Source organism: Arabidopsis lyrata, assembly GCF_000004255.2.
Source record: "Arabidopsis lyrata subsp. lyrata unplaced genomic scaffold ARALYscaffold_7, whole genome shotgun sequence".
NCBI classification, from domain to species: domain Eukaryota; kingdom Viridiplantae; phylum Streptophyta; class Magnoliopsida; order Brassicales; family Brassicaceae; genus Arabidopsis; species Arabidopsis lyrata.
In genome coordinates, this window is record NW_003302549.1 from 12,322,647 (window position 1) to 12,333,100 (window position 10,454).

At 44.8% G+C, this 10,454-nt stretch overlaps 1 protein-coding gene and 1 pseudogene across 1 annotated transcript; one reads left to right on the forward strand and one right to left on the reverse strand.

Moving 5' to 3' along the window:
• Positions 1-6,884: 6,884 nt before the first annotated feature.
• Positions 6,885-8,231, reverse strand: LOC110226216 (uncharacterized protein At3g60930, chloroplastic-like). The gene is made up of 2 exons (XM_021016994.1): positions 7,658-8,231; positions 6,885-7,573 (listed from the first exon to the last, which is right to left on the reverse strand). The coding sequence occupies exons 1-2, from the start codon at positions 8,229-8,231 to the stop codon at positions 6,885-6,887; spliced, it is 1,263 nt and encodes a 420-aa protein (XP_020872653.1).
• Positions 8,232-9,678: 1,447 nt separating this feature from the next.
• Positions 9,679-10,454, forward strand: LOC9304226 (annotated as a pseudogene).

Genomic DNA, 10,454 nt, shown 5'->3' on the forward strand with positions numbered 1-10,454 from the left:
CCGCATCATCCTCAAACCGAGTCCCATCCACCTCACCTTCCGGTCAACCCGGAAATCCAGAGCTTACAAAATCAGATTCGGGAAATGAGTTCGAGGGTTCATCAAGCCACCAGTTCGGCTCCCGAAGTCGATAGAGTGATCGAGGAGACGAGAAGGACTCCTTTTACTCCACGAATTGTAGCCCTGCGAATTCGAGACCAAAGGAAGGTCAAACTTCCGGGGTACGATGGTAAGGGAGATCCCAAAGAATTTTTAGCGTCTTTTCAGGTGACCGCAGGTCGGGTACATTTGGAGCCAAACGAAGTAGACGCGGGCTTATGCAAGCTCTTCGCCGAGAACCTATCCGGGCCGGCTTTGACCTGGTTTACTCAACTAGAAGAAGGATCGATCGATAGCTTCAAGCAACTATCCACTGCTTTCATCATGCAGTACGGATACTTCATCAAGAGCGATGTAACTGATGCCCAGCTGTGGAATCTCTCACTGGGAGCCGGAGAGCCGCTCCGGACTTACATCACCTCCTTTAAAGAAATTATGGTCCAGATCCCAAATTTGTCTGATTCCGCAGCAATTGCTGCACTCAAGAACGGTCTATGGCACGAATCCCGTTTCCGAGAAGTGTTGGTTGTTAACCGACCAGCCACTATTCAAGACGCCCTCCATCGGGCAACGAACTGGATAAACGCGGAAGAAGAGCGGGCAGCTCTAGCAAAAAAGTTCAAAGCAGCTCCAAAACCTGCTCAACTTCTTCCTCAGAAGAAACCTGTTCAACCTGAAGCTCGGAAACCTGGAGCTGGCACATTCTCAGTGGATCGGGAGGAGCCAAAAGGTTCTCCGAAGAATTCACCTGCGAAGCAGTCTTTCTCGCCAAAGAGCAAAAACGGCGCTTTCCCGAGTAACATGTGGATTCGTGACCCAAACGCCTACTGCGAGATCCACAAAGTCAATGGGCATGCTACGAAAGATTGCAAGGCTCTAGGAAGGTTACTGGCTGCCAAGTTCGCATCCGGGGAAATAACCGAAATCGATATTTCGGAGCTTGAGCCAACTCATCCGTCGGAGCAAACATTAGCAACAGAGGAACCGTCTCCTCCTAGCAAAAAAACCAAAAGGATCCAGTCCCCTGATGTTCTTAAAGGACCGAAGAAGCAAATCCAGGTGATTATGGGGGGATCCAAGCTATTTCGAGACTCCATTAGTGCAATCAAGCAACACGAATGGAGGGCAACCACCCCGATAATCAAGAAGGCCAGACTTACTGAGGAACAATTACCCGAAGTAACATTCTCCGAAAGAGAAACAAGTCAACTTGACAAACCACACGACGATGCTCTGGTCATAACACTCGATATTGCGCATTGCGAAGTGTCACGGGTTCTCATTGATACTGGGAGTTCGGTGGATTTAATTTTCCTCGATACTCTGACAAGAATGGGGATATCGAAGCAAGATATAAGGGGGCCACCATCTCCTTTGGTTTCCTTTACTAGCGAAACTTCAATGTCATTAGGAACGATTGTACTCCCGGTATGCGCAGAAGGCATAGTCAAAATGATCGAGTTCACGGTGTTCGATCGTCCGGCTGCTTATAATGTTATCTTGGGAACACCCTGGATATATGAGATGAAAGCAGTACCTTCAACGTATCATCAATGCTTGAAATTCCCTACGAAATCCGGAGTAAAGCAAATCCTGGGAAGTCAGCGAGCTGCGAGGATGTGTTACATGTCCAGTCATAAGCTTAAAATTCAATAGCAACCACAGTTCGAGGTGCCTGCAAATCCCGTCAAAAAATAAGCAGTGACCTCGTGGAGGCAGTGGTAGTTAATGAGGAGTATCCGGATCAAACTGTGAGAATAGGAGCGGGATTAAGCGAAACACTCCGAGTCGAACTGATAACTTTCCTAAAAAGGAATCAAAAAACTTTCGCCTGGAAAATCGAGGAGATGACTGGGATCGATACAAAGGTCATTTCGCACGAGCTCAACATTGACCCGACTTTCAAACCAGTAAAACAAAAACGCAGGAAACTTGGTCCAGACCGAGCCGAGGCTGTAAATGCCGAAGTTCAGCGCCTGCTCGATGCCGGTTTGATTCGCGAGGTCAAATATCCTGACTGGTTGGCAAACCCTGTTGTAGTCAAGAAGAAAAATGGGAAATGGCGGGTTTGCGTAGATTTTACCGATCTTAATAAAGCCTGTCCCAAAGATAGTTTCCTACTTCCGCACATCGACCGACTTGTGGAGTCAACTACGGGCCACGAAATGATGTCCTTTATGGATGCTTTTTCTGGGTATAATCAGATTTTGATGAATTCGGAAGACCAGGAAAAGACAGCTTTCATCACGGACCGTGGAACTTACTGTTATATAGTCATGCCGTTCGGGTTGAAAAATGCCGGAGCCACTTATCAACGGTTGGTGAATATGATGTTCAAAGATCTCCTCGGTAAAACGATGGAAGTGTATATTGACGATATGTTGGTGAAGTCAATATCAAGCACTTCGCATATTGAGCATCTAGAGCAGTGCTTCGCAATTTTGAGTAAGTTCGGAATGAAACTGAACCCGACCAAGTGCACTTTTGCAGTTCCTTCGGGAGAATTTTTGGGTTACATTGTCACAGAGCGAGGAATCGAAGCTAATCCGCGACAGTTGAACGTTTTTCTGGCGATGACTTCGCCTCGCAACATCCGGGAAGTTCAGCGACTCACGGGGCGGATAGCAGCTTTGAACCGATTCATCTCGAGGTCAACCGATAGGTGCCTTCCATTCTATAATCTGCTCCGAAAAGCAAACAAGAATTTCATCTAGGATGAGAATTGCGAAAAGGCTTTCAAAGATCTAAAAGATTATTTGTCCAAACCTCCTGTGTTAGCGAAACCCGAGTTCGGAGAAGAGCTTTTCTTGTACGTTTCGGTTTCTGACAGCGCAGTAAGTGGGGTGTTAGTGCGATTAGATCGGAACGACGAAAGACCGATTTTCTATGTAAGCAAGTCTTTTTCGGGAGCGGAGTCAAGATATCCGATGATGGAAAAGCTAGCTCTGGCAGTAATTACTTCGGCTCGGAAATTAAGACCGTATTTTCAATCTCATACGGTTATTATCCTAACCACGCAACCTTTAAGGGCAATTTTGCATAGTCCGAGTCAGTCAGGAAGATTGGTTAAATGGGCAATTGAGCTAAGCGAGTATGATATTCAGTTCCGAACAAGGACAAGCTTGAAATCTCAAGTCCTCGCAGATTTTCTGATCGAACTACCTCTGGTCTCCATGGAAGTCAAAGAAAATGAAGGACCTTGGATACTTCATGTGGACGGCGCGTCCTCAAAACAGGGTTCCGGGATCGGTATCCGATTACAATCCCCATATGGTGAGGTAATTGAACAGTCATTTCGTCTCGCATTTAATGCGTCGAATAACGAGGCGGAGTACGAGTCTCTCCTTGCAGGACTTCGTCTAGCGGTTAGGATAGGTGTCACAAAATTACGGGCATTTTGCGACTCGCAGCTCGTTGCTAATCAATTTTCCGGTGATTATGAAGCAAAAGATGGCAGAATGGAAGCTTACCTCGCTCAGGTTCAGGAATTGAGTAAAAAGTTTCTTAGTTTCGAACTCACTAGAATTCCGCGAAGTGAGAACTCAGCGGCGGATGCCTTAGCGGCATTGGCGTCGAGTTCCGAAGTAACAGTGAGCCGAATGATCCCTGTTGAAGTAATTGAACATCCGAGTATAGCCAACGGAGAGCTGAATTTCGTGACTACACGGTCTATGCAAAGAAGGATGAGTGTGGAACAAGAACCACAAAGGGTCGAGGAAACTGAGCAGAACTCCGAAGTAGAATCACTAATCGGAACACCGCTAAATCCGGAACCACTACCACCAGCGCTACCGCTTCCGGATTGGGGGGCAGACTGGCGGATACCCATCAGAGAATACATCCTTAATGGTACTCTCCCTGCGGATAAGTGGGAGGCACGGAGACTGAAAGCTAAAAGTGCTCGTTTCTGCATTTTGAGCGACATCCTCTATAGAAGAAGCATCTCGGGTCCTGACATGATCTGTATTTTCGGACAGCAGGTCCGTACTGTGATAAAAGAGATTCATGACGGAGTATGCGGAAATCACTCCGGAGGTCGCTCTTTGGCTTATAAAGTAAGAAAGTACGGATATTTCTGGCCCACGTTAATCACGGATTGCGAGGAATATGCGCGGAAGTGCGAGCAATGCCAGAAGCATGCACCTTCAATTCACCAACCCACCGAGCCATTATCATCAGTCTCTTCGCCTTATCCATTTATGAAATGGTCTATGGATATTATTGGGCCTCTTCATGTTTCTACTCGTGGAGTGAAATTTGTCTTGGTTCTTACCGATTATTTCTCGAAGTGGGTAGAAGCGGCAGCCTACGTAAACATAACTCAGGTTCAAGTTCGCAAGTTCATTTGGCAGGACATCATTTGTAGGCACGGTTTGCCATATGAGATCGTTACTGATAACGGACCTCAATTCATTTCACGGCAATTCGAATCTTTCTGCGAAGAATGGCAAATCAGACTCAGTCGATCAACGCCTCGTTATCCGCAGGGTATTGGTCAAGCTGAAGCAATAAACAAAACTGTTTTGTCTACTTTGAAGAAAAAACTCAAGTCGCACAAAGGAACTTGGTTTAATGAACTACAGAGTGTTCTCTGGGCAATTAGCACTACTCCTAGGCGCGCAACTGGTGAAACACCATTTTCATTAGTTTATGGAATGGAGGCTGTAATCCCTGCTGAAATATCTGTGCCAAGTCCGAGACGGATGAATAACCCGCAGAACGAGGCAGCAAATAGCGAAATGATGGTGGACGTTATTGATACCATTGAGGAGCGACGTGATCGAGCTTTGATTCGAATGCAAAATTACCAGAATGCCGCAGCTCGATACTATAATTCGACTGTCCGAAGTCGGCACTTCGACGTTGGGACATTAGTATTACGCAAAGTTCAGCAAAATACAGCCGAAGACGGAGCGGGAAAGTTAGGCGTCAACTGGGAAGGTCCTTATCGAATTACTCAGGTAGTTCGCAATGGAGTTTATCGCCTTGAAAACATGGACGGAAAAGCTGTCCGAAGAGCTTGGAATTCCATTCATCTGAAGAGATACTTTGTTTAAGTATTTTATTATTTTCATTATTGTAAATCGAACTACGATAGACTTGATCCCCACCTTTGGGTACGTAGGCAGCTCAAACTTCGAGTGCAGTCTCTAAATCAAATAAAATGTTTATATTCTTCTAAACATCTTTCAAAGAAGCCGAGAATTATCTCGCAATCCGTGAAACCGAGAAGAACCTCGTAACTACTTTTCTCGAAACCAAGCTCAGACCTCTGGTAATTCTTGAAAGATAAGCCTAATTTTTACTTAGCAAAAAAGGGTCTGGTTCAACACAGACTAAGGATTTCTGCGGACTCCGAGTCCCGATCCTCATTTTTTCTATTAAGAACACCCACTTTACTCTCGTTCTTAGTATTTCCCTTATCCATTGAAGAATGAATTCTGAGTTCATGTAAACTGCGTATCTTGTTGAAATCTTAAGTATTTCTTAATTTTTCATACGAGGTATTCAAATTTCTCGAATACTCCGGATTTATAATTCAAAAGGACTTATATAAAAATGGAGGGGAAATATTCAAGTATTCAAAAAGCGATAAATAGGTTTTGAGTTTTAAAAAATAAAACAACAAAGGGGGGCACACTAGCCATCACAACCCAGAACCAGATCATTGACCCTTGACGTCGGGATCCTGCTGCATCTCCTCGGGCAGAACGGCAGCTTCGAAGTCCTGGCCAGCCATTAAATCCTTGTTAGTTCCGAACTCATCAATGGCGACATCATCTTCGGGAAGAGATGTCTCTTGCACGGGCTCTGGGGGAGTCGCTACAAAGAGATGAGCAAACTCATTTGGTTGAGGTCTGAGAGCGCTTACCTCGCGAGCCTTCTTCTCTGCCTCTTCCTCGTCTTTCTTTACCGACTCTAGTTCGGCTTTTAAATCCGGAATCTCTCCCTTCAGAATCTCCTCAAGAAGTTCTCGGTTCGCCCGAGTCTCGGCAAGACGCGTCCCAATCATCTCGTTATCACTGATGGCCTTGTAGTAGGTCTCATGCTTCGAGGCGAGTCCGCTATAGAGTTCACGGAGCCTCATCCTTTCATCTTTTTTCGCTGCTGCGAGCTCCTCGTCCCGTTTCTCAGCAGCAATCTTGCACCATTCCTCGCTTCGCTTAACTTCAGCTTCCAGCGAGGTAATCTTGTCACATGCCTCGAGGTACAAGTTCTTCCCGATCTTCAGCTTCTCGGAAAGATCAGTCTTGGCAATGTCAAGAAGGTTGCAGCGACCTTCGGCCTCCAGCATTCGCTCCCGGATCTCGTTCGCCTTTGCCACCGCCTTGGCATTTTCCTCCTCCATCTCCTTGAGTTGACGGATCTCTTCCTCGAGTTCGGCAACCCGGGCCCTGAGGCCATCCAGCTCGTTAACAGGAAAGAGCTGGGACTCGTGGCAGGAGAAGGTGGTGTTGTACTCGAGCATTAACTGTCAAAACGAAGATTCATGAGGACTGAAAGAGAAGTTCTTATTTTTATATAAGGAGAAGAGTTCAAAGAATTACCTCTCCGAGTTTATCAGCGAAGCGAAAGTAGTTCACTCTGTTGACCTCCTTCAAGTCACTAAAGGGAGGAATCCTCATCCCAACAGGAGTAAAGTTCCTCATGAAATCAGCTGGTGACTTCGGAGGAGCTGTTAAAATAAAAGAAACGTCAAAATGAACTCGTAGGGAGAGAGAAATACGAAGTGACTCTACTTACCAGTAGGGATCGAAATCTCCTGACGGACGGATCCCCGGTTCTCAGAGTCCCGCGAAGGCAGGACAAGGAGCTGAGTTGGCAAGTCGGACTCCGAGGCCCGTTGTGAATCTTCTTTTTCTTCTGGTTTGAACCCCAGACTGGTTCCAGCATCCTCGGAAGGATTTTTCTCGTCGTTCAGACGAGAACGACTCTTGCGTGAAGGGAAGAACTTCAGATTCCTCGTTCCTGCGTTTCCTTGAGGAGGTTGCACTATGGCCTCCTTCAGAAATTTCTTTTTCCCGAGAAGATCGGGAGGAGCGAGAATCCGAGATCCGGATTAGGTCTTTTCCCGAAGACACCTTCTTTTGATCACGATGATCAGAGGTCTTCGATTCGGAAACCGGATCTACGGTACCCGAATTCTTCCCTTTACCAGATGAAGATCTGGACTTCCCTTCATCCAAGGCCTTCACCATCCTGGCCTTATCTTCTTTCTCTCTCGCTTCTCTCGCTTTTTCCCTTTCCTTCTGGAGCCTCTTCTCTTCGCGATAGGAAAGTGGAGACATGTTAGTGGCAACAGCAGGGGAGGAGGGAGGAGTGGAAGAAATGAGGTCGGACCGCGAGACAATTCGGGCACACGAACTCCGGATGCGTTCGCAAGTGAACAATTCCCACGACAGGTCGCTGCTATTGCAAATCTTTACGAATTGCCCCGCAAAGGTATGAGAAAGCGGTTTCTTCGGAAGTTTAACTGCAAAAGCAAAAACATTGACAGATTAGGAAAAAAAAAAAACAGACGAGTGAAAAGCAGTTAAAAACCTAAGGAGCTATCTACCGGGACGACGAGTCCATTCACGAACGAAATAGTCCGTATTTGGACCATAAGAAAATTCATCTACAGCGAAGAAGAAGTAGGATTTTCTCCATTGCTCGTCTTTTTCGGGAAAATCCCCGAAGACTCTGAAATTACTCCGAGGACTGAGGAAAAACGTCCCCGGAGTTCGCCCCTTCTTCACTGTATAAAGATGGAGTACGTCGGATAGCGTGATACGGTATCCATTTTCCTCTGCAAGGGTCTGGAGGCACAGGATGGTCCGAACTACATTTGGACATAGTTGAGGAAGTGCGATTCCGAGCTCGTGCATCAATTCGACCAAAAGGCCGGGAAGCGGAAAAGATAGCCCGCATTCCGAAAAGAAAATTTCAAAAGCGCAAGTATGACCGGTAGGTGGAGACTCCAGAGAATCTATGGGACCCGGAGTAATCAAGGAGATTTGACGAGGGATCTGGCAGGCACCTTTCAGCAGAGCCAACTTTTTATTGTCGAGATTCGAAGAAAAATACTTCCCGAACTCGCCTTCCATGATGTGAGTCTCATTCTGGATCTTCCTGCTTCGCTTCGGAGCCATAACGCAATTAAGGAAAATGTAGAGACGAAACAAGATCTGGTACCAGGGATTTGGGAAGATATTTCAAGAACAACTCAAGAACACGCTTGAGCAAACTCTGAAGATCTTTGTGGAAATCCAGAAAACAGGAAGGTCCAGCGGTGGATGTTCTCCGAGAAATAAACACGGATCGCCGGAATACGAAGAACACGGCGGAGCGGAAGAAGAACAGCGGGGATCTTCGAGCAAACGGCTGAAAATCTAAGAAATCTTTTAGATTTCTGGCCTAAACCTAACAATTACTAGCTAGGACGGCGGACTACTTAGCGATTCCGGAATTATAAAAGCAGTTAAAGATCAAAGAAGAGGTAAAAGTAGAGAGAAGAGAGTTACCTTTAAATACGGAAAGAAGCAGAAGCGGTTTGAAGAAGATGACGACGTGTGCGTTTGCAGAACCCGAAGAGTCTAATGATTATATAGAGGGTCATTGGGCGGCAAAGTGAGAAACCCTAGGATCTTGAAGCGTCTTTATCTTCCCGAGGAAAATCCCTTGATCCGCGGGAAAAAATATACCTTAGGATCTCGAAACGTCACTTCGGTTGAAGACCAAATCCCGGGAAAAGCGGGATTAACGACGAAGCCTCCGAGCCTGAGAAAAAGTTCAGCATCTAAAGTATTCCGAAGTGTTCACTTCGGAACACTTGGGGGGCAAACTGTTGGTGTTGGATCTCGCAAGTCGGATCCGGCCCATAGAAAAGTGGTAGAACAATGAAACGAAGTGGGCCGTTAGCCCGGTTCAAGAGACGAAAAGAACGGCCCAGTAAAAGTCGGCCTAGCTCGAGTGAAACGTCGGGATTTCGTGAATTAAATGAAAGGCGGGTCATACGGAATTTGCGAGATTCGGAAGATTTGAAACGGAAACATTGATGAGGGCGAGATCTGCGGCTTGATGAACGACTTCGGTTTCGAATCGCGTAACTATAAATAGAGAACGAAAACCATTGTAATGGGACGGAATTTTCTTGAGCAATAAACAGATACATAGACTTTACTCTCTTGTTTTCTTTTCACGATTGTTATTCGAATTAGCAAGGCTAGACGATCCGATACACATCATAAAATTTGTACTGCGGATTCCGACATCCACAATGATGAAAAGTAACAAATCTAAATCAATAAAAATCAATACATAAAAATCTGAAATTAATAAATTAAATAGAGCAATCCCTAACATGTATGAAAATGTTGGATATGAAATTTTTTTTTCTTTTAAGACTTTAAAAAGATGGATTTCAATATCAACACCTTCTCCTTATGACAAATTAAAGATACCACAAATAACTTTGCTCCTGCAAATAAGATTGGTGAAGGCAGCTTTGGTCCAGTATACAAGGTAAGCACAAAAACGCAAACAAGACTATATGTTGAGAATAAAAGTTGATGATATGTGTATATTTCACTACATGGAATGATGTCCAATGGAACTGCAATTGCTGTGAAGCAATTATCAGAAAAATCAAAGCCATGGATGAAAGAGTTCTTGAACGAGATTGGCGTGACAACGGCTCTGCGACATCCATCTCTAATCGAACTCCATGGTTATTGCGTTGAAGGGAGTCAACTATTGCATGTGGAATACAACAGCCTCTACCAAGCACTGTTTGGTAAGTAATTCATCTTTGAGTATTAAATTCATGTTTCTATAATACAATATGTTCATAACTAATGAGATTATTTTCAATATAGGTCTCCTACAAACTCAAACCAGTTTGGATTGGTCTACAAGACATAAGATATGCGTTGGGGTAGAAAAGGGGCTGGCATATCTTTATGAAGAATCAAGATTTAACATTCTCCACAGAGACATCAAAGCAACATAAATCTTGTTGAACCAAGATTTAAATCCGAAGATTTCAGATGCTAGTGTAGCTAAGCTCGATCCTGAAGATGAATCACACATCTCCACTAATGCAACTGAAACCTAGTAAGTCAAGTCAATGAAAGTATTGATCTCTCTGAGAATTTTCTGTAACTCTTTGCTTACATGTTGCATGCAGCGGATACATAGCATTATAATATGCATACAAAGGCCATATCTCTGATAAAGATGATGTTTAGAGCTTTGGTGTAGTTGTTATGGAAGTTTTTCATGGAAAGATCAATAAAACTCTCCGTCCTAACAGTTAGGATATATATTTTGTTGATTGGGTAATAATAATTTATAGTTTATAAGTTCATTATTTT

What these genes read in the sequence shown, in the direction of transcription:
- LOC110226216 (XM_021016994.1), bottom strand. Translation starts at nt 8,231, where the DNA reads ATGGCTCCGAAGCGAAGCAGGAAGATCCAGAATGAGACTCACATCATG. An exon ending in TGAATGGACTCGTCGTCCCG is followed by an intron (nt 7,574 to 7,657) that starts GTAGATAGCTCC and finishes TTGCTTTTGCAG; the next exon opens with TTAAACTTCCGAAGAAACCG.